Source organism: Vulpes vulpes, chromosome 7, assembly GCF_048418805.1.
Source record: "Vulpes vulpes isolate BD-2025 chromosome 7, VulVul3, whole genome shotgun sequence".
In the NCBI taxonomy this organism is placed as follows: domain Eukaryota; kingdom Metazoa; phylum Chordata; class Mammalia; order Carnivora; family Canidae; genus Vulpes; species Vulpes vulpes.
Genome location: NC_132786.1, coordinates 63,802,794 through 63,830,777, shown reverse-complemented (window position 1 = coordinate 63,830,777; position 27,984 = coordinate 63,802,794). Strand labels below are relative to the sequence as shown.

At 50.2% G+C, this 27,984-nt stretch overlaps 1 protein-coding gene across 2 annotated transcripts in view; it reads right to left on the bottom strand.

The window, feature by feature from the left end:
- Positions 1-27,984, bottom strand: part of CSMD1 (CUB and Sushi multiple domains 1) — a 1,871,666-nt gene that overhangs the window by 303,884 nt on the left and 1,539,798 nt on the right. For both annotated transcript variants that reach the window (XM_072763911.1, XM_072763912.1), the window contains exons 21-23: positions 27,040-27,228; positions 16,877-17,046; positions 12,331-12,487 (exon numbers count right to left, since the gene is read on the bottom strand). In XM_072763911.1, the coding sequence (XP_072620012.1) occupies positions 12,331-12,487; positions 16,877-17,046; positions 27,040-27,228 (516 nt within the window). The remainder of the gene's footprint in view (positions 1-12,330; positions 12,488-16,876; positions 17,047-27,039; positions 27,229-27,984) is intronic.

The following is a 27,984-nucleotide window of genomic DNA, read 5'->3' as shown; positions in this document are numbered from 1 at the left end:
TTGATGGTTTCCAGCATCATAGGATTTTAGAACTAAGGGCATCCAACAACCATGACTTATTTACAGAAGAAATGATGTACGTGCTGAGATAGGAGAGCTCCCATGGCCGACAGGTGATGCGGGGAAGAGCCTCACTCCCCGTCCCCAGTGACGCAGGCAGGTGCATCCCTTCAGCTCCAATTTCACTATTAAGACCCTGGACTACGTGTGTCCTGCCTGCCGTGCTGTTCGGTGGGTCACCCCAGGGTCTTTGTCAATCTTGAGCTGAAATTTCAAGTTTTTTTTTTTCACATGCTCATCCAAGAGCTTGTGTTGGAATTTAACAGACAGGATTATCCTCATATCACTGGGTTCTGAAAGGTTGACTTAGTTGAAAGAATGATGATCTTGTAAAGACCCAAACAACCTTCGGATGTCCTTATGTAAACATTCATACAGTGGAGAAAAATAAAAATTGTGAATCTAAGCAGGTTTCAAGCTTTTCTTTTTTCTTTTCATGGCATTATTACAAATGCCATCATACATGCAAGAAAAATCAAAATCCAGAAATAAACTGACCTGTGATTCATCACCCGACATTGCCCTCGTGACAAGGCACAGAAGTCCCCGCGATTATCTCCCCATGAATGACCTTTTGTGAAAACAATGTATCTATGCCTTTGACTAATACAACGATTATTACTGTTTATTTCCCCTAAAGAAGAATGAGAAAAAAAATTCCGTCATCACTCTTCCCATAAAATGTTAGATTTTATAGTATCTGGTGATATCATCCGTCAGCCTCCATGTATCGTGCTCTCAAGTCACACGCTTTTAGTTCAATCTTTATAATTAAGTTATTATTATTTTTTATTTTTATTTTTTTATAATTAGGTTATTTATGTCACCCTTTTCAAGCTCCCTTTGTCTTTCTCAAGGTGCCGGCGGCCAGCAGTACACCCCCCATTCCAAAAGATGAAAATAGCAACGTGTGTCGACTGACAAATTGTCAACAAAGTATAAGGCATCTTTAATTATAAAACAAAAAATAATAATAATAATTCACAAAACTAAACCTCTGGGGAAATCACGTAATGCCGTGTGGAAACGAGCTTTAAGTGGCCAACGTGCCCGCGGTGGTGTCCCCGGGAGCTCGGGGAGCAGGATGCCAATTCTCATGTTGCCACACAGAAGTGAAGCATGTCATGGCTTCAGCGGGAGTCGCCAAACCCCGTAGGTGCCTGTGTCTTCGTGTCTGCAGGGCCACCCACATTAGGTGGCAAGAGGACGCATGGGCCCTTGGAAGGCAAGCACGTGGCTTTCACAGGCATGTCTGCCCCTCGTTGGTGCGTGACCCTGGTCAGTCCGGAACGCGTCACTTGGCGCCGCTTGCTTTGCCCCCGTGTCAGAGTGGGACCTCGCCCCTTCCTGCCCCAGACACGCTGGACGGTCACGTGCAGTCCGGGCCGTGTCACCCCGAGCGCCGCAGCCGGGGGGCAGCCCCGGGTCAGAACATGCTTCAGCCGCCACTTGTCCCCAAGCCTCTTCTACTAACTCTATCCCGCTGGGCCTCAATATTTTCCTTGATGGTGTCTCGCAGTAACGACACATTTATCTTGATTTTTATCGGGAAGTGTACACGTAAGAATAGACCTTTCTGATGCAAAGCCAGACGTATGTGCTTGTCTTGGAGGCCGGGGGGGCGGGGGTCTCCCCAGGGCATTGCCCGCGGTGCCTCCTCCTAGGAGCCCTGCGTCCTGCCCTGGGCGGGCCGGTTCTCCGCAGGGCCTGTGTGCCGTGTCCCGGCGCCTAGTGAAGGCCACTCTGTTTTGGAGAACGGACCACGTGCACGATGCTCCGCAGGCTCTCTTCTCTTGCAGAGCCCAGTGAGGACACAGCCGTCCGAATTCCTGGGGCGTGGGGTAAGCTCGTAAAAAACGGGGATGGGTATGTGGTGATGGCGACGCGTTGGTGGGCAAGGCTCCCCGTCGTGCGATCACACAAGTGCGCACTGCGGCGCCTGCACACTGCGACATCACCGTCTTCTCCTTGCCATACTGCCCTTTTCATAGCAAAACAAATTGAGTATGGAATTTAATTTTTCGCCGAGTCTACAGATGTAAAGATTTATCAGTTTGAAGCCGATGAGAAATAGTTTTGTTTTTTTTTTTCACCACAGCAGAGAGTCACCGTGCTGCACCTCGTAAGGACTCACGGCACAACCGTTCCAGTGGTGACCCCCAAACTGCCATGAATCTAACGCAGAGATAACGAAGCTAGAGGTGCACGACTCGTTTTCTGGGAAGAAACCTAAATATATGAGCACGTAGAGATGGTTTTTGGGTCACAACAAAAAGAAACTGTGTCATTTAAACGTTTAGAGCTTTCACGTTGGTTTTTCTTTTAACCGCATCCCTTAACCGGCTCACCCTAACTCTCGCCACCCTGAGAGAGACCAAGGTCAGGGGCAGGTGCAGGCTTTGGAGGTTTGGGGCCTAAAAGACAAAAGCCGTGTCTACGACAACGCAGAAAGGGACTCTGGCCTCTGTCTTGTTTGCAAAGGTAGACTCATTACTATTGACCCGAACGTGCCCTGGAAACTTAGGAGTACATGTGAGTAAGCAACTGTGTCCTCCTGGGAAAGGCCTGTTTATACCTGCGGATGTGCACACACACGTGCATGTCATTTTTGAAAATGGAATTACCTGAAAGAGAATTTAAAAAAAAACAACAATATTCCTAAATAGGAAAATGTGAGGGGCATTTTGGAATGTGACCCCATGACCCCCACCAATGCAGGACCCTGAGGCCCGCAAACTCCTCCCGCCTTCCTGGAGTGTGGGCGGAACCTGTGGCAAAGGCAGGAGAGTTCTGCAGGCCACAGAGGGTCTGGACTCCGGCACAGGGGAGGGAGGCCCGCCTACTGGCCCTGGAGGGACGAGCCTCGGGACCCCAGGAGCTGCCAGGGGGGGACCAGCCTCACGACCCCAGGAGCTGCGGGTAGGGGGACCTGCCTCGGGACCCCAGGAGCTGCCGGGGGGGACCAGCCTTACGACCCCAGGAGCTGCAGGTGGGGGGACCTGCCTCGGGACCCCAGGACCTGCGGGGGCGACCTGCCTCGGGACCCCAGGAGCCTCGGAGGGGGGACCTGCCTCGGCACCCCAGGAGCTGCGGGGGGGACCTGCCTCAGGACCTCAGGAGCTGCAGGGGGGGACCTGCCTCAGGACCCCAGGAGCTGCGGGGGGACCTGCCTCGGGACCCCAGGAGGCTCAGGGGGGGACCTGCCTCGGGACCCCAGGAGCTGCAGGGGGGACCTGCCTCAGGACCTCAGGAGCTGTAGGGGGGACCTGCCTCAGGACCCCAGGAGCTGCGGGGGGGGGACCTGCCTCAGGACCCCAGGAGCCACATGGAGGGGGGCTGCCCTGGGACCCCAGGATCCATGGCTTCAGTCCTACTGAGGTGAGGAACAAAGACAAGGGAAAAAATAAAGGGCATTTCCTTGTGGCTTACAGCCCACGGGCCCCTGCGCCAGGCAGAGGGCCCTCGGGGACTCGGGTGTCCCCCCTGCTGACTCTGGCTGAGGGCAGGAGGCAGTCGGAGCCCCCGGGGACCTGTGAGTCTGCTCTGGGGCTACAAACCCCTTGGCAGCCTGTCCCCCATGACACAGGCTGGCGATCATCCCTGAGCACCTGGGACGAGCATGGAGGCATCCAAGGGGTCGAGGCCGCAGGTTCCCTTAGCCGGTAGTAAGTGACCTCCCCAGCGACAGCTGCGCCCCAGGCTCGGAAACTTTGCTTCCACTGTCCCTAAGCCCCTACTTGGAGGTTTATAATCAGCCACCTGTCACCACCCCAGGGCAGCTGTCTGCCCACTGCTCCTCTCCCTGAGCTAATAAAACTACCCTCTTTCCCTGAAGACACCCCAAGAATTCTCTCTTGACCCATCAATGTGAACCCCAACATTTTCACATCATTGCCACCCCAAGGACCCGGGTCCTGCCAACAGCCACAGGGCCTGAGGGGGGACAGGGTGAGACCCAGGCCCCAGGCAACCTGGTCACAGCTGAACAACAGCCCGTGAGGACCCCGGCCGCCCACGAGAACCTCGGCCACCCTGGGAGGACCCCGACGGCCTGGGAGGACCCTGGCCACCCTGCGAGGACCCCGACAGCCCCCAAGGATCCCGGCCACCCACAAGGACCCCAGCTGCCCACAAAGACCCCGGTCACCTGCGAGGACCCCAACAGCTCATGAGGACCCCGATGGCCTCAAGGACACCGACGAGCCAGGACCCAACCCTCACCCCCAGGAACCGTGAGTAATAAAGATGTTTTACGTCCCTGAGGTTGTGGTAACTCGTTGCAAAGCCATGGAAAACTAGTCTGCAGAGAAAATGCCTCCTACTTTGACATGCCTTTATAAGACTATCTCTTCGTTAACTGCGGGGTAAACCAATTGGACTAATTACATTTTTTCCAATAGTTTTATCAGCTGAATTAATGGCTATTTCAGAACAAGGTCATGCTCCGTGAACCCGTATTTACAAACGGCACGTCCTTCCTCCAGGATCACACGAGGAGACACCAAAGCAGCACCATGCGTTTGTCAGAGTTTTAATCTCCATCGAAGTAAAGCAAAAACCTGCCAGCGTCCGTGTGGGTCGGTGTGCAAGCTGGTCATTTTCTTGGCCCCTCCCATGGTCACCCTTGTTTGTGGCACGATTACGGACACTTTTACCAACTTCTCCTCGAACGAAACCTCGCTTGGGCACGATTCTCCAGACCGTGGTGTGAAAAACAAGGACGCAATAAATACTACCCTTCAAGTCATACGGCTGACTGTGCTTCAACACGGCGACGCTCCCACACGGCAGCCCGCGGTGTTTGGGGAATCCGTCAATGTCTTTATTACTCATAAAATCAGATGCGAGACGTGGCAACCGGAGAACTGCCAGGCGGTGTATACCGAGCTTCCAAAATCCAGTCATAAGGAAAGAGCCCGGTAGTGACGCGAACAGAGCACTGTGCACACGAGTCTCATCCAGTCATGGAGGGAAAGGGACCCGAAGAACCTCTATTAGAAATGAGGGGGAAAGAAGGAAGAGGCCGATCTCAGCAGACACGCAAAGAATCCCGTCCGGCGCAGGTCGTGTTCCTCTGGTGCTGACACGTCAGGACACCGTGCATGTGGCACCGTCATGGGGCACCGTCACCCTCTGCTTCCAGAACGCTGCCTGTCATATCCCAGTAAAGCTGGGGGGGCCCCGGGATAGTGGGGTGGACGCGGGGGGGAAGATGATGCCCAAAGGCCGTCTCCTCTGCAGGTGCAGGCGACCTGGGGCCGGGTGGAGACGGGCGGTCGTGCCCAATGGGGCCCGAGGCCAAGCCGGGACTAATGACCCACACCGTCCGTCCCACTGAAGCTGCTTCACCAACCAGTTGCTCCTGGGGTCCGTGTGTGCTTCACACTCATGGGATCTGTGACTCGTCCTGGGGCTCGGAGGGGACGAGGCTCCCTGCTGGCTCGGACTATCCATGCGCACCCCGAGCCGCACTCCCACTGGTGGCCGCACGTGTGATGTCATGTCACTTTGCGTGTATCTGCATGCCCGTCCCAGGTGACAGCGGTGTCAGCCCGCGGCCCCGACGTTCTCATCCATGGAGCACACGGTGGGGCCCAGTGTCCTGCCCGAGGGTCCCTGTCCATAGACACGACAGCCGGCTTTGGGCCCATCCTGTGCCTCATGTGACGCATGTGCATGGACTTTGAGGCCGCTGTCCCCGTGTCTTCACGTGATTCGGGGTCAGGGAGGGGAGTGATAGCAAGAGAGGGAAAGATGGAGATCGGCTGGTCCAGGTTAGGTCGTGGGTCCAAATGCTCCCACAGCTGCCTCCTAGGGGCACCAGGTCACCCACTAGCTACGGGGACGCGGGGGCCGAGCCTGCCCCTAGGGTCTGGGCCGTGGGGCCTGCCGCTCTCAGGCTGCCTGGCAGGTGGGACATGGGCTCCGAGGACACTGACCTTCCAGGAAGGACATCGGGTATTTTTTTCCTTTTTAATAGTTGGCCCAACAGGGTCACGTGGACTCGTAGCTCCATGCAGGGCCTCCCGCTGCATTTTCCCGTGTCACCTTCTGTCTGGAGTGGCTCTTGCACCACCTGTACTCCCCGACACAACACCGACCCTTCCCCGCACGCTACCTTCTCATCAGCAGTTTAGGTCTTTGAACGTGGGGTCCCCACTCTGGCCTCTACTGGGCTCCTCTGGGGCGCAGCTTGCAGATGGGCAGCCCCGGACCACGGGCCGCTGCCTCTCGGAGGGAGGAGTCCAGCACCAGACGCTGCTTCCATCAGCGACCCCCAAACGTGTTCATCCCGTTGCAAGGACACCGGATGTCGCTGCAAGGCCAGGGTGCGGACACACTACTTTCAAATAACGAATGCACTCAGCCCACGCCCTGAATCCCAGTGTCAACACGAGCCAAGGACGCCCTTTCTCCGGGAGCTGCACGGACTCCCAGTGGCCACAGGAATGCTGCCTGGCAAGCAGGGACCGGCCCTTGAGCTGCCGGGACAGCGTCACCTTCTCGTGGGAGGGACCACAGCACCTGCCCAGGCTCCTTGGCCATGTGCACCCTGGTCACTCAGCACTTCGGGGTGGAGGTCGACCCACGACCACCGCACCCACGCCCTCTGCGGAGCCCTACGCCCCTCCGCCCCCTGGCCTCCAGGCCTCGCTCAGGCCCTGCTCTTCCACCCGGGCCACACACATGCTCCCATCCCTCAAATACTATTAATGTCTCTGCCTTGATGGTGCCTGATACCTCTGCCTAGTTTTTCAATTTTTTTCATTTTTTTTTTCTGGCTGGTTTTTAAGACCTTCCATAAGGAGATTCCCGCAGCCAACCGTGCTCCTACTGGGCTCCGCGTCACGTGTCCTCCCGGCTGTTCAGACCCTCATGCTCACTGTCTCATGGGCACCAAGGTCATGTCCACCTGCTGACGTCACCCTGTCCTTCACCAACACGGGTCAGCCCAGGGATCACCACTTCCTAAGCGGCTGTGGAGGTGACAGGGGGTCAGTGGAGCTCAGGGTCCTCACATTTGACTGGTGTGAAAGCAAAAGATGTACAAGGTGTAAGAGGCTTCGGGGACGTGAAAGAAAGACCAAGTGGTTTTGCTCTGGGAAGCTGGACGGCAGGAAGCAGCATTTATACTACGTCTTCAAGAAAGAAGAAAGGGCATCTGGCCTTCACGTCAGGGAAGAAAATTCTGGAGGCTTCTGTTATCCCGGCTTTGAAAGATCTTTAATTTTTCTGGAAAATTCTGTGTGTCTTAAATCACATGTCATGACTATAAACAAATTACCATAGTTTATTTGGGGGAAAAGAGCAAGTTAATATGAAGGCGAACCGTATTCAGGAGCAGATATGACATCCCAGAGAGGATCTGGCGGGAGCAGGGCCGCAGACGGAGTCCTGCACTGACGCCGACTTGTGCGCTGCAGAGCCGAGCCTCGGGCCACTCGGTGCCCTTCCCAGTGAGCGGGGCCCCTAAGTCCTACCCGGGAGCCTCCGAGGCCCCGCTGGCGGCCGGGGCCCGCGTGCACCTGCTGGGCCTCCAGGAAGCACGAAGCGGCCAGTTGGGAGGCCGATGGGCCTCCTCGGGCTAAATGGGGAGCGGACCTCTCGGGCGGCCCGGGGACGTTCGCGTGGCCCCGGCCCAGGCAGAGCACAGCGGCCGCGGGGCTGCGAGGGGATTATCCGGTCCCCCCCACCTAACCAACTGAGAGCACACAGCCAGGAGGCCTGTTTCGGTTTCAAATACTCCCACACGCCCTGCGGTAAAGGGGTCCTGGAGAGGGGACTCTTCTGGGAACATTCTTGGGGAACCCTCAAAATCGTTAGACATATTTCCTTTTAAAGAATTCTGAATTTAAATACAGGATTATTTTTAATGAAAAAAAATATTTAAACATTTTTTTAAAAATGTCCACGACTATTTTCCCTGTAAAAACAGTTGCTGAAATATTTAGAAAACACAGTAATCCACCATCATGAGGCTTCCTCCTGATATTCGAAGAGCCGTGCCATCTCCGGGGGAAGTACCCGGGAAGGGAGATGCTCACTGCCCCGCGACAGCCCCGAGGACGCTCGGTGCCTCTGCGCCGCACGACTTCCGTCACAGCAACACAGTGGCCACTTTTGTGTTTCAGATCAAACATCTCTGCAAGGTGGAGGCGATGATGAAATGGGGGCGCCCGGGGACCCAGATCGCGAAGAGCTCATGGGTCACGTTCCCGGCAACACGATCATTGCACCAGGACACTATGGTCTGTTATGAAAATAAATCTGTAATAAAAGGGAGTGCTTTGGGGCTGCAGGTGCATCGTGTCGGGTGCACGTCGCCTTAAGCGCCTGCGCAGAACCCAGCGGCGGCCTCGGAGGAGCTGTCAGCCCGGTGCACCCGCGGCGCCTGCACCCTCTTCCCAGCCAGCGCCCCCCCCCCGCCCCCCCCCCGGTCGGGCCGGCTGTGTTACTCTGCAGGGAGGGGGCGGTTGCTGACATATGGGAAACCCGGCTCAGCAACGGCCCCAGGCTCCGGTTCCGAGGACCTGGGTTCGGGGCCTGCCAGTACCTCTGGCAGATGTGGGTGTCCGGCAGACCGAGGCCTTGGAGGCTCCGCTGCTAAGTGGCTCACAAAAGTAAGAGGAGACCCTTCCCAGGGCCCCAAGCTACCTGGATGGTAGGGACGCGTGTGGGGAGGCTGGGGCGCTAGAGGAGCACGAGCCCACGCGCACCCACTTCAGACACACGGGACGCTCCCCGAGCCATGAATTTGCTTCCTGTTGACATTTTCTGGTCCTCTCCTGTGTGTACATGAGTCACGGACTGAAACATTTAAATTTGAACGTTTCCTTCAGTAATGCAGCTAACTAGCAAGGGCCGATTACGAAAGTCCTTGGAAGTTAGCGGAAAGGGTCTTCCCGTCCGTCGTCTGAGGTTTTACTAATTTGCTCGAAACACCGCATGACCGTTTATTATCTCCGAGCTATCTTTTAGGGATGGATGCTTGATTCAGGTATTCGATCACATTGTGGGAGCTTGGGATCTTTTAAACTTAATTACTTAATGTTTAAACCCAAGAATTTATTTATTTTTTATTTTTTTAAATTTCTTATTTATTTATGATAGTCACAGAGAGAGAGAGAGAGAGAGAGAGGCAGAGACACAGGCGGAGGGAGAAGCAGGCTCCATGCACCAGGAGCCTGATGTGGGATTTGATCCCGGGTCTCCAGGATCGCGCCCTGGGCCAAAGGCAGGCGCCAAACCACTGCGCCACCCAGGGATCCCTAAACCCAAGAATTTAATGTGAAGTTAACACTGTCCTGGTTTCAGAGCCGTCAGCACGGTCAGTCCTATATCCTGGAGTATTTCTCCATGGGGCGGGGTGCTCAGCTCCAGGACAGCCTCGCAGCACAAACTGCACACGGGAGCATCTGTGTCGTCGGGGGAGGCGAAGAGGGAAAACGGGCAGAAAAGAGAAGCACACCTGTCCAGTCGGTTAGACCCCGAGCTAAGTATCAGTCACTGCCAGTGTTTCATCTTCTCAGAGACTTCAGAAAGTTTGTGCTATATAAAAAATATATATATATAATAAAACGATTTATAAAAATAATAAAAAGTCCCTATAATGAGAAAGTCCCAATAATGGATCCCCAGACCACAGACTGAGGGTTTCTCACATTTCCGCAGAAACAGAGGGAGCCAGAGGCCTTGAGCCACGCCGGGCACCGTGGATGCACTCGGGACGACGGCCGCGGGGAGCCCCAGGGAGCCGGTGAGGGGGTGGGGAGGGGGCACGGCATACCAGAGGGGCCCCCAACGTGTCAGTAGGACACTGGACTCTCTCAACTGCCCCTTGGGACACTACAGGGGACATGAGAGTTCCGGAAACAGTAGAGGAACGCCCCTCTCGACGAGGAATCCGGCCACCTGACGTTCCAGAAGGCAAGCACGTGCTCCTGGCCAACTCTGGCACAACCAGGGGTAGAGGAACAAGAGCTCATCGGTCAGGAATTACTCCAGGTGGAAATAGTCCATGTGCAAACAGGAAGCGGAGACGAGGGTGACATGGGATGGAAAGTGGAAGCTCAGCCTGGCATGAGATTTTTCTATGAAGCAGCCGTGGAAGGGTCACGTCAAGCTTAATTACCTCCAGGCCTTAGGTGGTGTCAGGGCTGGGGTGTAGACAGGTGCACAGACATGAGGCTGGGGGTGGACAGACACACGGAGGGATGGGGCTGGGGTTGGGGTGTGGACAGACACACGGAGGGATGGGGAAACACACAGCTCAATGCTTTCTTCTCTTGGCCCCAAACCCTAATAAGCAGCACGGTTTGTCAGAGACGCCACAGCAACAATAGGATCAGAGGGACACACCAGGAGGGCCTGGAACGTCCCCTTAGTTATAATAAACTTAAGAGAGTTTATTGTAAAGAGTTTTCTCAAGTGTTCATGGCCCTCAGCTCTAAGGTGAGTAGCGTAGGTAGGAAGCGGGGATGAAAGTGTCCAAGGGATAAAAGCAAACTAGGACACACGGAGGGAGAAGTCAGCTAGAGGAAAGGAGGGCGCGACAGTGTACATCTTATCTGAAAGCCGAGAGAACCTAAGAATTCTTTGAGGATCTTTTCAGAGTGAAATACTGAAAACTGGAATTCTAGTAACGAAAAATTATAATTTACGAATTGATTTTACGATGCCACTGCTACTAATGTGTTTTGCATTAGTTACAATTAGTTATAACGGAACTAATACATTTGCTACGTACTGAATCTTGTAAATTATTTTCATGAAAATGAAAAATAGGTTTCCCTTTTTTTTTTTTTTTTTTTTTTACTTATTTATTTATGAGAAACCCAGAGAGAGACCCAGGCAGAGGGAGAAGCAGGCTCATGCGGGGAGCCTGACGCGGAACTCGATCCCAGGACCCGGGGTCACACCCTGGGCCAAAGGCAAATGCTCAACCACAGAGCCCCCCAGGTGTCCCCAAAATAGGTTTCCGCATGATGTCAGCTACTGTACTTCTATTTTTGCTCAAGGTCTTAGAGCCTTTCACCTGTAATTTGGCCCACCAAGGGGGATTTGAGGCAATTAATCTTCCTTTGATGCACCTGGATTCACTCAGTGTCTGGGATAATTATGATCATTTCCAGGCTTTCATTTGCTTATCTCTCAAAGAAATCAATCTTGAGGATCAGTAATATGCTTTCATGCTAGAAAAAAAAATCCAGAATTTTATGTGTTTTGTCATGGTATCTGGTGTTATACATATTTTTAAGCATTAGATAGTACAGGATTGGACAGTCTTGTACAAGTTTATGCATTTTAGTTCATTGATTTCTTCATTTTAATTAGTTACTGTACCAGGTAGCTTTTCTTTACCTGTTTGGAACTAAAACAATGTTGGAAATGGCACTGATCATATCCCACGTTTCTCTTTTTCAAAGCAGTCTCTTTCTCCCCTCATTCTGTATCTTTCTTTGTCTTCTTCACATTCATCTCTAAAAGAATATTTTTTCTATATTGATTTATATTACTAAGGGGCGGGGGGGCTACAGGACCCTGCTTATAACTGTGGGTCTGTAAAAAGAAAATAGAAATAAAAATAAAAAACAAAACAAAACAAAAAAAAAAACAAAAACTGTGAGTCTGTGATCACAGCCTGGCTCCAGCAGCTCACACACCTGCTACCTTTGGCAGGTATGGAATTATTTGTGTTTAGGACATTCCTGGTGCTAAGAAGGAGCTTAGTACACGGGGTGTTTGATATTATGACATAATAGGTATATGTGACTATTCTACACATGCAACTTATGTTCTATGATATACAGATTCTAAAATATCTGTATCTATAAATATAATAGTAAGGTATTGATGCAGGGTAGGCATTCAAAGACTATTCCTCTTATTACATCACATTCATTTTAAGTCTTTCATATACACATATTCGAGTCTCTGTCAATGTGCACCAAATCATCATCGGTATTTTTTACGCCCAGAAGCCCTTAAATGCCATGATATTTTCTTTTCAGGTACAGCCATTATCTTATGAAAATATTAATACTTCCTCCAGGAAAATAAATTTCAAACTATCACTTCTGGCAACACGACTAAATTAAGAATGTAGCAGCAATCCAAAACAAAGTGTAGAGACCAGAAAGGGGAAAAAAATCAATATTTAAAATTCATCAGCTACGTGGAAAAAAAAAAAAGAAGAAGAAGAAGAAAAGAACTAACAAATGCATCCCGAGAAAATTTAAAAAATGAAACGCCACGGCGTATGCTACTTACTAGTATAGGTGAGCTGGAAGCCCTGGTCGGTGTCAGACCCGTTGGTGTTGAACTCGAGCCACAGGTGATTGGAGGTGCTGTTTAGGACCAGACCCATCAGCTCATTCTTGGTGAAGGCCCCCAACGGACGTGAAGAGCTGTCTCTTCCATCATACACCTGAGGACAAGTCACAGCGTCAGTCTCCCTGCTACTTAATTCCGTTTGTATTCTGTGAGCAATTTTCACAAGGAATTCAAATCCTCAAAGATGTGACCGTGCGGCCTACTTGGAAAGCCTGTGCCGCCCTGTGGGGGCCGAATGCACGGCGTGGCTGAGCAGGTGTTCCCTCCACCATCCAGGTTCAAGATCTCCTCTGCGGTCGGGTCGCCCTACGCTCAGCGCGTTGAGCGTTCTTCCCGTGGTCACTTAGACTTAAACAAATATGTATTTGCATTTCTGAGTTTCAGTATTCACCTTTGTCTCCCTCACTCAGAATCCACTTGCCGGAGTTGAAGGGACGCGTCCTGTCTTGGCTGTGACGTCGTCTGTGAACTATCGTGCAAGTAACCGGACATCTCATCCCTCCCCCCGCTCCCTCCTCTCTGACTGTATCACAAGACAAGACAGGATGTGGAAATATCTTGTCACATTTTGCAGCTCTTTGGGCCTGAGGTGACTTTTGTCTTGAGTTGGTCGTAATAAGAGAGTCCCATCATGTAATGTCGGAGGCATGCATTGTCTTGCTCTAAAACACGCTGTACTCGACTTTACCTGCCTAGGTGGCTGTAGAGCACGGGGGTCTATAACACATATTTGGAAGGCAGGCAGGCAGGCAGGCTGCTTTTGTGCAGGCACAAGGGTAAGGGGGGGCGTTCGGGGCTGTGTCCCCGGGTTTCACCGAGGCAGACCACCCTGGCCTGGGTGAGTGCCAATCCCACTTCCTCAGTGGGGACTGTGGCCCAGGTCAGCGCATGGGCATGTGGGATGGCACACGGGATGCTTTCCTGCTTCCGCCCGGAGAGACCGTGTTTTCCTTCAGGGAGGATTCAGTGCCGGGGCTGCTGGACACTCATCAAGGACAGGATGCTCAGGGGGGATGGCTAATCCATTTGCCTCTTTGAACTACTGCAATGGCTCATGGAGGGACCACATGGGTCTGTAAGAGATTCGTGGATGACAGGGCAGGGTGAACATGCGTTATATTGGAAAACATCCAGATGTTCTTGATTTAAAAAAAAAAAAATCCTAACTAAATAAAGGGCACCTAAGTCCTCAGTAGGCTCCTCCAATGTCTGCTTATCTCCCCACTATTCTCCTTCTCATGTGGATTGATTCTTACTTTTCTTCTCTCGCCTCTCTTCTAATAAATGTATAGACCATATACCTGGTTCAACAGACTTGCACACACACACACACACACACACACACACACACACAATCCTAAAAGATGAAAACATATTTAGAAAAATCAATTTCACAGATCATTATTTTATTTATTTCCAATCAGAGCCTATGCTGGCAGAGTGGAATCAAACGATCTGCAGTTCCTCCAGCAACTGGGGACTGCTGGAAAAAATCATTACTTGGCTTAATACGTGGATTCGTCAGACGTGGTGAGGTCCGTGACACCCAGACTGTGATGAATTGTAAACCCAGAGGAATCTGGCTCAGAAAGGGAAATCTCCAGGCCCTCCCAGAAAGGTCTTGTTTCACTCCATATACCACGCGATTCTCAGTAAGTCACAGAAACCCAAGGACTGGAGGAGCATGCAAGCAAGTAAGCACTCATGTGAGCTCAGTCCTTGGAGTTCTGCAGAAGTGTCCATCCTCACCTCCGCGGGCGTGGACTGGGAGATCCCCACAGATTAGAAGGATCACCGGGACAGCATCCAGCTCCCAGTACCCTCCAAGCCTCAACCGCTGAAAATGCATCCTTGCTCTACTGAATTCCAGGCTTCTCCGGGCCAGTAACTCAGCCATGTCCGTCTGCATCACCAGCAATGAGCGTGGCGATGGAGAAGTCACCCGCCACATGGAGCATCCTTTTGTCAGCTCCCTCAAGTTGAAAATGTGGCTTCCAGTTTTGCAGGGATCACCAGTGACAACCCAATGGTACTGCATGTCAAGAAGACTTGATTTTTAATTGCAGTTACATCAGGAACAAGCCACGCTAGCTCAGCACACCCCCTAGCACCTAGGTGCCTGCATCTACATGCTGCTGGAATCAGTGTTCCATTTAGGTGGGAGAAAAATGCTCCTTGAGTCCGAGATTAATAGGACACTCTAAGTATTTACATCACAAACGCTGCTCAGGGTTTGGCATTTAATCAGTGCTACAGGCTCAGGCGAGAAGAGCCTCCTTAGCAGATGACCACACATCAGGGGACCTCATGCAGAGTCCTGGGGCGAGGCGGCTGCAGGTCCTGGGGGAGTCCTTCACCGTTTGAAAGAATCTACACCCCAAATACTCAAAATCAACTGCTCTTTCCATTACACATTCCTTTCATGACATTTTCATTCAAGCTATCTTTCTCTTACGTGATTTTTTTTCCCATATGAAGAAGACATCGTGTTTTTGTGCATGAAAATATGACTATAAAACTTTGGTCTTTCTTACTGGACCATACTATGTGCAAAGGAGCAATGGGGATAGCATGTAGAGCTCAAATATAAGGTAACCCCCCTGGAATGTTTTGAACACTGAGATGAGATATTTATTAGTATATTCAGTAAAACGTATCCTTGCAAAACACGTAGGCATTTCAGATGATTGGCAGTTTCCCTTCAATTAAATGGAGTAAGCAAGGTTTTTTGTTTCTGCTTTTTGTTATAATCAACATCTTTAAACTGCAGTAATCACGGATGAACGTCATTCGCTTCCTTCCACGGTGATGATATTTACCAGCGTACGTTGCTGCGGTGTCTCTAATCGCTCACCTGCACCAAGGAGACCTAATTGTTACCTAAAAGTTTTCTCCAAAGGCTTACTGACTTCTAAATTTGAGGTTATCAAAGAGCTTGGAAAATGCTTACTTATAAGGTGAGTTTAATTTTTTTTTTTTTTTTAGACAAGTGAGAATGTACTAGTTTCCTGCCTGAAAATCACTTCTTAATTACAGAGCTTCGTGATGTCAGCATGAGCTTTGGAAAGACAATTACGATGAAAGAATGACTAGAATAAAGCTACTCTTCTCAACAATGACATTGACATAGCCGAGCCGGGACGCAGGAGGGAGTAAGGCCCTCTAGGTTTCCAGCACCTCTTGAGCGTCCGCGTGCAGCTAACGAGGGCAGGTGGGGTCCTGGAGGGACCCCTCTTTAACCACTGCGCAAATGGGTGACAAACGGAGGGTTCTGGTGTTTCCCTTTTGGCTGGTTCTTTGCATCTTTTCCTACGCTCGCCGCTTACCGTGGACTCAACCAAATCTGAGATGTGTTGGCAAGTGGGTCCATGTAGGGGTGAACATGACTGGGAAACCCTAGACCTTCACAAAGGAATGAGAAGAGAGACGTGCCTCTCTCCTGCCACAAACTGGCTGTGTGACCTGGACCAGGAGCTCCCTCCTCACTGGGCCGAGCAGGGCGGCGTTAGTCCGGTGCCCTCCGTGCATGCCCTCGTTCTACAAATGCGCCGTCGCTGCCCCCTGACCCTACAAGGGCGCTGGTTTTCTCAAAGAGTTATCGGAGAGGTGGGAACTATACCAGAAGCTTTAGGAGCTATGGTGGCGTTTCCAGGTACAGCTGGAATTTATAGATCAAGACCTCAATGTCCCTGCATCCAGTCCTCCTGCCCTTTTTCCTGGGGTCCATCTATGATGTGGGGGGCTTGCCGGGTCCTCCTCTGCAGAGCACTTCCCTGAGGCTCTGGTAACTTGTACCATATAATGCACAGAGCTCTTGCTTCTGGTCCCATTCCAAGCACATCCCTGAGTCCTGTGAACATGGTGTAGACTCGTCCACTAAAAATCTGTCTTCCTGGTGTGACTTCTCCATATGAACCCTGCCTTGTGGTCTGGGGATAGTGGCTGAGCTTCCTTCCACTGTCACATCAAAATCCTTGTAGCCTTAGATATTGTGACCACATGAGGATATTGTGACATATCCTCCACTCATCCATTTTCAACCCGACACGTGGAAAGGGGACCTAAAGGGAGGACTATAGAAAGTGTTGATTCGGGGGCCCCACCAGCGCTCATAATTACAACTCTGTGCTAGGCACGATCCTAGATACATCTATCAACAGAAGGTGTATAATCTAAACCTCAGAACATCCTCCAAAGTTAGGCATCATCACATGTTTTTACGAATAAGGAAGAGAAAGCTCAAATATTAAATGATGTGTCAAAGATACACAACGAGCAAACATTAGAACCGGGATTGCAGACTCGGACAGATCAAGACCACACCGGTGACACTCAGTACTTCACAAACCAACTGGACAAACTGGAGAAACTCTGTCCAAAGATGCATGAACATGCGTACACGTCTCTGTGTGTATAGCTGGGCAGGTGTTTAATGGGTTCCTTGAGAAGAAGAGATGGCGTCACATTCAAGAATATTTTTTACCTTTAGGACGTCTCCTTCAAACAGCTGGAAGCTTCGCGCCCTGAGATGGATCCCCTTGCCAGCTTCCGTTTCTATTTTATAGATACACTCATGGTTATTGTCATAATTTGATGGGAAATTTGGAGACAGCAACGTTCCTTCATTTCCTTTGACACTTGCTCCACATTCAGCTAAAATAAATAGGACATTAAAAAAGAGACAATTCAAAAATGGAATTACTGATCTTAATACATAAAACCCCTATAATCGTGACACCCCTTTCCTCCCTCAATGTATGTTTGTAATTAATATATTGCTTTTATAGATTCGTGATTCTTTTTTTTTCCTTTTTTTTTTTCCTTTTTTACTGTTTACCAACTGATCGGGACATATCCTCCACTCATCCATTTTCAAGATTTCTTGTTTATTTTCATAGAATAACTCTTACTCCATGGAAGCAGCATGCTGTCCCACAGAGATCTTGAATAAAACTGCTGTGCCCTGAGCTCGTTGGCAGTTACACGCTTCCCTCCCCACGGCTCATTTCTACCTTGTGAAACATCCCCACCAACTCCAGGGTGATGAGGGAATTTCTTTCAACTCGTACTTTGTGGCATCAACCCGACGCATGGAAAGGGGACCTAAAGGGAGCTGCCCTCTGCAGCCGTCCTGCCTCAGGGCCCTGGCCTGTCTGCATTAGGTCTCAGGGCCAAGGAGCACTCGGTGGAGGGGAGTGTCGGCTCCTTCCCACCTTCCCCCAGGAAAGCAGCTGGTCATTCATGGCTGGATCCGAATTTGCATGAAAACACCTTTAATCACGGTAAAAAATAAAAATACTGCTGTCTACATTGTCAACTCAGAGCAAGTCACTCATCCTCCCAGCTCACCTGCAAGGTGAACGCTTCAGCTGAAAGACCCCAGCCTTGAAATCCAATCAGTCCCAAGTGGTCATCAAAAGCTAAAGACACCGTGCGCATGCATGTGTGTGCGTGAGGCAGAAGAACTCCATGGGACCCTGCACCAAATAATTTATTGGCCACATTATGTGCCAAGTGCGTGATTTGTAGAAATTCAACAAAATGAGTATGAGTATGGGCACGCTGGGAAGTGGAGTCCGTGTGGTGCACACACGTAGGGGGGTGAGGAGGGGAGCGAGAGGGGCTCACGTTAATTTTGTGGGTGTTCTGTACCGTGGCAGGCATCTGCACACGTGCATTTTCATGACTGGTTTTCTCTGACGTGTCCATTCTCCTCCGACAATGAATAAAATCAGCTCTACCTCCAGCCGTGATTCCCTTGCCTACTTGCCGGAAGGAAAGTGCTAGAGAGTTTTAAGATCAGCTCGTGCTGGTTTGTGCACTTGGATGTCACGATGGTCCCCACGTAGAAGGGCTGGGAGGAAATCAGGGAGGAAGACACGGGAGGATCTGGGCTCACCTACCCCTTGTCCTCCACAGGTGAAGACGGGAAGGCAGGCTTGCTGGGCAGTGGGGAGGAAGTGCAGAGAAACAAGCGCAACGAGCAGGTGACCCGACAAAATGCCAATGGGCTTTCATAATTTTTTTAAGCTATAGACATATTTACATTATTTATATTTATATATTTGGTGATATACATGTTTAATTACCATAGTCTCTTAAAATATTTTTTAAGAGAAGAAAAAATATGGGGAGAAAGGCAAGGGATGGATCTCCCATGCTGGATGTCTGGGTGCTCTTTGAACAGCGAACAGTCTTGTTTTTTTGTGTTTCATGTTCTGTAAGCAGGCTCCATGCCCGGTGTGGAGAGCAATATGGAGCTTGAGCTCACAACCGTGAGCCAAGATCAAGAGTTAACCGCTTCACCTACTGAGCCACCCAGGCGCCCTGAGGACACATGACTTTACATGCTAAACTCAACAAGAGTTTTAGGTAAGCGATCCCCTTGGGAAATGGTAATAATCCATGGGCCTTGTTGTATATTTTTTGCCTTTTTTATTTCTTTCTTAAAGGAATAGGATTTTTTTTCTAACAGAAAAAACAAAATAAGCAGAAGGAACATCAAAACAGCAAAGTAGAGGACCCCCCCCCCTTGGTTATTGTGTGGATGGGATGGTGGGCTTGGAGCTCAAACTGGTTCAAGATTTCAGACTTAAAACCAATTTAAAAAAGAAACTCAAGTGAATTATGATAATAATTGGAATATAAAACCTAGTCACAAATATCAGGAATTTTAACTTAAAATTGAATTTGACAGTGATCAATAAAATGAACCATGCAAAAATCAAATTTAAGTCCTTTTATCCATTACTTTTTATTTTTTTATTTTTTTAAATTTTTATTTATTTATGATAGTCACAGAGAGAGAGAGGCAGAGACACAGGCAGAGGGAGAAGGCAGGCTCCATGCACCGGGAACCTGATGTGGGATTCGATCCGGGGTCTCCAGGATCGCGCCCTGGGCCAAAGGCCGGCGCCAAACTGCTGCGCCACCCAGGGATCCCTCCATTACTTTTTAAATTTGAAAAAAAAATCTTGCAGTGGAAGATGTAAAAAATACTGAGATAGTGGCAAATAGATTATTTTTAGTCTAAGAAAACATTTGAGGAATTATTTATATGGCTATAATGAGTGGTTGTATGTATTTGGGTTTATCCTTCATCCGAATATATCACGCCCGTTAGCTGACTATGTGCCTTGCACGTCCACCGTAAATGCAGGCGGTCCTGAGTCAAACCTCCCGAGAGGTGGGCTGGAGGTGAAGGGATTAATGAGGGCCCCGGCCCCCGTCTGGTCACCATCTGGTCATCAGGAGAGGCCGTGGTCTTCCTTCCTGACTGAATGAGGTCAGGAGGACGGAGGGAGGGTTGGAAGGCATAAGGGCAATTAATTGAACACAGTGGTGAGCCTTGAACCCAACGCGTGTAGTAAAAGCTTTGCCATTGTCAGGAATCTATGGAGAGACTCCGGAGAAGCTGCAGGGTGCGTCCGGGGTGGGGGGGGCGCCACGAGGAGAGCCAGGCCACGGGGATGAGCTCCGCTGGGTTTCACCTCCCCCTTCCCAAGGGCAGGGATGCTCCGGCATCCCCAGGCACCCTCTGTATCTGGGGCTCTGCACCTGTGGGCAGCGGCTCGTCTTCTCTTGTTCTCATGGAGGTTGGAATTCCTCTCTTTGGTCTTCACGTCACTACGTTTCTACTCTTTTCTTCCCCTCCACGGATTTTCCACACACAGAATCATCCAGACTCGGTTACAGGCATCATCGCTTGAAGGTGACAATCTATCCTGACAAGGCTGATGCATAAACTGTGACCATCGTATCGTGTCCCATACACTGTGGTGAGCTCTTCACACACGGGGACTCATGCAATCCTCACGGTAACCTTGTCTAATAGGTTCATCGGCCACGTTTTACAGGCGAGGAAACTGAAACAGAATAGTCTGGAAACCAAGTGCTTTCGCCACGGTCACGCAGCTAGTACAGAGCAATTACTGATCTGACCTGAGCCCTCCATACTCAGGAGTGGACCTGTGCCCTTTGCTCATCCTCACTACTGATGAAAACATATCGTGGTTAATAATCCGTAGGATTACTAATTACGAACAACGATGAACCTAAGATAGTGTGGGTTTGCTATTATAGATGGAAAAAATACTTTTAAGGACTTTTACTTGGAACGGGGTCATCAATTATGTGGAGATATTTGTTTTCATATTAGCATGTAAGACATTAACCATATTCTTATTTCTTATAATACAGCAAAAAGGGAGGACTAGAATGAAGATTTGGATGTTTGGATACACGAGAAGGAAAAAAAAAATACTCTTAAACCTAAAGATGCAATTTTACCAATCTTTAAGGAAGCTCCACGCCCAGCATGGAGCCCAAGGTGGGGCTCAAACTCAGGACCCTGAGATCAAGAGTCAGACACTCAACCAACTGAGCCACCCAGGTGCCCTGTTACACATCTTTTTATTAGGATTTGGATCTTGGGATTTTGCTTTAAGGCAGATACGTAAGGGGTGCTCGTGAAGTGCACTGTTTAGAAATAATAAATGCGAGCAATTGCTTGGCCTTTTGTGACCGGTAACCCTTTGTAGACAAGCAAGTTCATTGCTTCAGCTTCCAGCAAGATGACACGGACGCGACCGACCACCTCACTCCTGCATTTTACTTCATCCACACCCCTTCCAAATAAAATCGCACTCGTGTCAGAACAACTGCTTCCCATCCTGAGACACAAGTAAAACATCTAACTAAATATTCAACAAAATTTCATTTATTTAATGTATCTCTAACACTCAGTCCAAAGAAACATGGCCGAGTCATCACATGTGCAAGGACAGGCTTTCTTTTTTTCCGGAGTAGTTTGGTGAAGCCCTTAAAGATGGCCTTGCATATGAAGTTTTCTCCAAAAGTATGGAATTGCCAGTAAAGTATACAAAATTGGTATCAATATTTTTTTAAAAATCTACTTCAATACAATGTTTTACCTTATATGTTTGCCTACTATGCACTATTTTCTATGGATTTGTGTTACTTTATAGTCTTCAAAGACTTTGAAGCTGATTATCACAAAATTATTTTCTTTCCTCTTCAAATCATGACTTTCACATCTTTCCTCAAGTTTAAACGGTCATGTACGTTTGGGCTGACACTACTGCAGTGAACACGTGTCGTTCTTGCTGTTGTTTTCTGACTTTATGTCAAGACCAACACGAAAATATGACATCAGGAAGGTGGGACGTGATGTGCCGCTCTATCTGGAGAGCCTGGGTCCGTCACTAGGCTCGGTGCCGTAGCTGCGTTGGCAACAGCAAGGTCTGGTGAGAGACACGGTCAGGGGACGCAGCACTAGGACACGTGGACACTCTGGGTGTGGGACCCACAGGCTGTTACGGGGCTCAGCGGAGAGCACTGCGGGGAATCTGGCTGTGAACAGACTTGGCCAAAGGCGGGGAAGGTGGGAGCTTCACTGGGCCAAGGTGTGAGGTCCCTAAGGGTCTGGAGCACGCAGGTGTCCTGACAAAGGGTGTTTGCAGAAGAGGAAATGGCCTAAGAGAAAGCAATGAATCTTGGAGATTCTAAAAGAAAACAGGGTGCAATAGCGTGAAGGTGGATTTGTACAGCAAGTTCTAGAATTCCTGGAAATTCCAAGTAAGTAATGGCAGAGCAACAAAACGTAGTGACACTCTTGCCACTAACCCCCCCCCCCACACACACACACCATCCCATGGGAATTAATTAAAGAAAATCAGACACGAACAGTAAAAGCCAGCATTCAAAAACTATGAAATTTAAGTCGTCGGAATTCCAAAAAATTCTTTGAACTTGACTGAAAATATCTGTGATAAATCTCCATTACCAGAGCAATTAAATGTATCGGTTTTAAGTTCTTTCAATAATCCATTTAAAATTACTTTAAGATGAATGGATATAATTTTCCTTAAGATGAATCATTTGTTCTTTTTGTGAAGAGCCTTCTGAAAATGTAATTAAAATCTCGGATTGTCATTTAGGGTATAGTCATGGAAATGAACTAATTAAAATTAAATTAGCATAAGAAAGGAGTCAATTGATCCACCATAAATTCTTATGTCAGAAGGATGTACCTGGGAAGCCAATCTTATGCGGCTCAGGCTACCCTACCCAACTCCCCAAACGGGGGGCTGGCAGGTACTGTGCCCCCAACGGCTCAGGGGGCTGCACCCCGAGGGCAGGCACGCACGGGGAGCTCTGTGCACGCATCCTAGGCTGGACTCGGGTTCCCTTGGTGACAGGTGTCCTCTAAGGCGGACTGAGGGCGCCCGGTGGCTCAGGCTATAGGGCCTCCTAACCAAGGGGCGGCATGTGAAGGTGCTTGCCTGGGGGGTACTCAAGAGCTGTGGAAATTGCGGTGGGGCCTTGAGAACACTGAAACCCTGTGTTGATTATGTCACGTTAATGAGCGCATGCGTATTTGCTTTGAGGACCTGACTTGAAGAGCACGGACATGGAAAGTAGCTCAACTAGAAAGGGAGACAGAAAACCAAACCGACTTCCTTTCTACAGTAAACCAAGAATATTTCGGTTCCTAAAATAAAAGCAAATCAGAAAATGGCCTCAGTATGCATCTGTGTGTGTACGACTCTGTGTATGAAGTCCATACTGTCTGTGCAGCCTGCAGACGTACGAACTCTGTTCTATGTGTGGATAGAGAGAGCCTATATTATTTAAAGTGCGTCATCTTATTTTTACTTACAAAGAATATATCAGAATTGCATAAAGTGCTGATCCTCTTTTTAGTCTATTTCCTTAATTTAATGCTATTATTGAGCAAACTTAAGACTAGATTCAGTTTTTAATTCCGTTTCAAAATATTAAACCAAGACTTATAGAAATAAATAGAATCAATGGACCGCTTGGCCTAGGAAAACAATGTTCAGATAGGATTGGTCAAAAGATTGAAAGTTAAGTTCATCAAAATACAAGAAGCTATAATGTTGTACTATGCCTCTCTGAAATATTTTTAATCCATTATACAATTGTGGCTAATACTGTTGACTTAAAAAAAAAAGATTTTATTTTTTTATTCATAAGAGACAGAGGGAAAGGCAGAGACTCAGGCAGAGGGAGAAGCAGGCTCCCTGCCGGGAACCGATGTGAGACTCCATCCCAGGACCCCGGGGTCACGACCTGAGTCAAAGGCAGGTGCTCAACTGCTGAGCCCCCCAGGTGTCCCCATTGACTTTTTCCTCATTGTATTCTGTCCAAGGACACTATATTTTGTCCAACAAATAGAATTAATGCAAAAATTCAACAACAAGATAACTCTTGCTTTCTTTGATTTTTAAAAAATTCTCTCAGCAGATACTATCTGGTAATTAATCTGATGTAGAACTAGAGGCTTAGCACACTGTGCCTGGGCTAGTTTTCTGTTCAAAAATCTGTGCTCATCGATGCAATATTAGATTAGAGAATTCTAGTGGCTACTCATTTGACTCATGTCTCCTTTCCCCTGCCCGTTTTTTTTTTCCCCAACAAGATGTCACAAAATATCTCAAAAATCATAAAATACGTAATTTTCCTCATTATTCAACACCTATGTAGATGGGCCCCTAAATATCCTAAGACAATGAGAAACGTCCTTGCTAGGGATTGGACGGGAACAGGCCAGTGATGCGTGTGGGACAATCAGAGGCAACCAGGTATTGCACAGACCCTCCTGGGAAAGCTGTTTCTCTGGGCTGCTAGATGCTGGCGTTGCAGGACTGTCTGCTGCCATGAGAGCCTGCCCCGAGGATGCCTCCTGGGAGAGCAGGGAGCTGCCCAGGGTGACCCAAGGACACAGGAGCCTGCGGATAAAGGCAGCACCCGGGCTGACAGATGACAGGGCCTCGGTTACAAAGTCAAGTCCTTGATCAAACCTCACCTGAGTCTGTCCCGGTTTATGACTGTTTACTCAAATCGCCTATAAACCTCCATTTTTACATAAACCCGTTGGGCATCTTTTTAACTTGAAAAAAATTAATAAATTGAATGATACACATATAATGTAATGCAAAATGTGGCACTGAAGGCATGCACATCCCGTTATACACTACAGAGTGCATAATGATATTATTTCCAGGACCAGAAGTAAATAATTGGAAACAGCCCTAAAAAGAATACATACGAACAGGAAGATCATTTCTCTTTAATTTTCGAGTGAATTGACGAAGAGAAAAGTAGTTCTTAATTTCAGTGTTCACTAGAAATTGTATTTCAGATGAGACGTTTATTAGGGAAAACCAAAACCATATGCTCGTAATTCAGCTGAAATTCTTCCAAAGTCACCTGTGATCTCCAGAATGGATTTGCAACTTTTTGGCTGTGGATCGGTCACTCTTAATTTTGTCATTTTAAAAGAAGAAACGCAGGCACAGAATCAAAGTGTTAAGATAGAGAGAGAAGCTTCAGAGGGAAGTAATCTTTGTTTGACCAGCACCTATCGGATAAGCAAAGAGCTAGATTTCAGGGCTCAGGTGGCCCCAGTGCAAACAGGGTCAGCCTCATGGGAGCCCGGAACATGGAGGAACATTAATAGAGTAGAGCTGTCACGACGGAGGGTCCAGTGGGTGATGGGGGGAGACAGCTCACAGGTGAGAGGGTGATGGGGAAGGGAGAGCTGACAGGTGAGAGGGTGATGGGGGGAGACAGCTCACAGGTGAGAGGGTGACAGGGAAGGAAGAGCTGACAGGTGAGAGGGTGATGGGGAGGGGACGGCTCACAGATGAGAGGGTGATGGGGAAGGGACAGCTAACAGGTGAGAGGGTGACGGGGAAGGGACAGCTCTCAGGTGAGAGGTCACAGGGCAGAGACAGCCTGACCCGAGAGCCTGACCTGTGGCAGGTGAGGGAGCAGGATGGGCAGACACCTGAGGGTGGGCCCAGTGGTGACCTTGGGAGCAGGCTTCCTGGTTCCTGCCTCAGGACCGGAGGGTCGTGCAGGGATCCACAGAGTCCCCCAAGGTGATGGGGCTCAGGCACTGCCGCATGTTATGGGGCACCTGGGGGTCCCCTAGGAGGGGCTGTTGTGGGGCCTGTGGGGCCCCGATCCCTCTGGGCTCCGTCTGGGACCCAGGAGTTCCTGGGCTGGGTGCACGTTGTGGGTGGGGGATCCGGACCCCAGGACCCGGCGGGGTCCTAGCATCTCCACCCCCACAGCCCATCCCCCATGGAGCCTGTGAGGAAAGGACCAGTGGCGCCCTCGGGGGAAATGCCACCGTGACTAGCACGTCCCCGCAGGGCTCTTTGTGGTCAGACGGGCTGGAAGGAAATGCAGGAAACTCGGGGCTGAGAACAGAGGCTGCACGTGGAAGGGCTCGGCCCGGCGCCCTCGCGGGACCTGCACCTGTCATGGTGACGTCTGCAGGTGTCCTCGTGTGCACAGCGCATGTGACGGCGACGCCGCTCAGCTCATTGGTTCCTGGGAATCAGTGGAGCCGGTACCTGCAGGCTCAGGGCGGGCAGGGCTCCGCGGACACTAACGTGGGTTCTTCTTCCATATCCTGGCAGCAGTGTAAGAGCTCGGGTCACCGAGGAACGGGGTGAGGACAGCACACCCCTCTTCCGCAGGCTTGCAGGGATGTGGCGTCGCTGTCCGTGGGCCACAAAGCGTTGGCTTCCCTGGCTCGGGACTTCCTCCCAGCCCTTAAAGTGCCTCGGGGTCATCGCTGACTTGGGGACCACAGGCTCCAGGCCCGCGCAGCACACATGGCTCCTCTTTCTCTGCAGTGAGCCTGCACCAAGGGGGTCCCCATCCTAATCACCCCCCAAGTGAGAGGCGTGGGTTCAGGGGAAAGCCGGACGGCAGACGCCACCAGGCCTGCGCCCCGATGAGAGGCGAAGCTGATCGGATCCGCGTTGGGCCGTGTCATTCTGTTTTTCAAAGAAGGCGCGGGTGGGGGACTCTGGCTGGAACACGGGAGGACGCGTGCAGCGGACCCGCCGCCGGCCTGGCCGTGCTCACGGGAGAAGAGGCGCGTGGGGGGGTGACGGGGTTTTCCTTAGGGAGCCACGCGGCCGTTGTCCGGGTCCTGGGACCGTTTGCACGACCTGGCGCGGCACCTGCGGATGAGGTGGGAGCCCCCCGCCCCCCAGCAGTCCGGCCCAGTCAGGCACCTTCTGCCGCCTGTTCACCTGCTAAGTGGCGTGGCCGGGCGGCAGGTGCAGGTGTCGGGGTGGTGACCCTGGGCTGCACAGGTGCTGTCGCCCTCAGCCTGCCCGCCGCTTGGTCCCCACTGGGGATTCCTGGTTGTCCCCAGGGTGACAGCCCCTGGGATTCCCCGCTGAGCACAGGCCTCCCCGCGGGCCGCAGTCACCGGGTCCCCGACATGAGTGACGGCCGACAGGGGCCCCCGTGCCCGCATCGTCGCCGCCGTCACACCGGGGCCCGCTCACTGCTTCTCAGCCACGCAACGGCCCACACCTGTGCTAACGCAGCCCACTCCCGGCTTTCACGTTCCCTCCGTCCCAGGGAGCTGCAGTTTTATGTGTATGTGTGTGTTCCTTCCCAAACACGCCGGGCGCATGCTGCGGGGCGGCCCCGCCGGGGCTCGAGGCCGGAGGAGGTGCCGCGCTCAAGGGCTGGGGACCCACTCCCAGGCCGGGTGCCCACCGCCCTCACACTGGCCGCGCCACCCCTCTCCCCGCTGGATGAATGAAATGAAAGCGTGTGACCACCTACCCACACACCTTGGCAGAGGTGCACTCCACACACGACGGCCCCCACCCAGGCACGTAAGCTTGCTTGCACCTTCTAAGCGATACCCCGGGAAGCAGGAGAAAGTCAGAGAGTCCCCGACTCCGAAGTGGAAACCGATTCTTCGGCTGAAGGCAGGGACGCCAGGGTCATCACAGGGCTCCAGGTCGTACTCTGAGACACGGAGAGACAGAGTAAATTGGCGGGAGTGGGTGAATACTCAAATACTATTTTACAAGAATCAAAAAAAATGGCAGTTATTAGAAAAAAATATATATATACATATATATTTCAAACTCCTCCATAACCGTTCTGTGGATCGTTTTTCCTTGTACTATAAGCTGTCTCATGATGAATGGCAGGGATTCTATTATTTTGTAGCATAATTTATAATTATATTTTAATATAATTAAATAATATAATATATAATAAATAATAAATATAATAATTATATTAAATTATATATAATTATATATAATTATATTTATTATATATAATAAATTATATTTATTTATTATATTTATTTTATACATATATATATATATATATATATATATATATATATAAAATAAGATGCGCGACCTTAAGATGACGCGTTTCACGACTGTAACTCCAACAGTGTGGAACTGTTTCGCTGCTAAAGGTAAAGGAAGGGGGCCCTGGGCGAACCGAGTGTGCGCCACGAGGCCCCGGCGGCTGGTGCCCAGGGCGGAGCAGGGCCCCACGTGGCTGCGTGCACCCGGTGTGCACCTGCAGCTCCTCCCCACAAGGTTCCCTGAGGTCCCCTGAGCATTGGCAGAGATGCTACTGGGACACACGGTGGCAAATGCCGCTTCACCAAACCCTAGTGCAAGCGACGGAGGTAAGCCAGGCCAGGAGAAGAGGCCGAGGTGAGAGCCCTCGGAGTTGGTGCTCACATCCCAGGAGTCC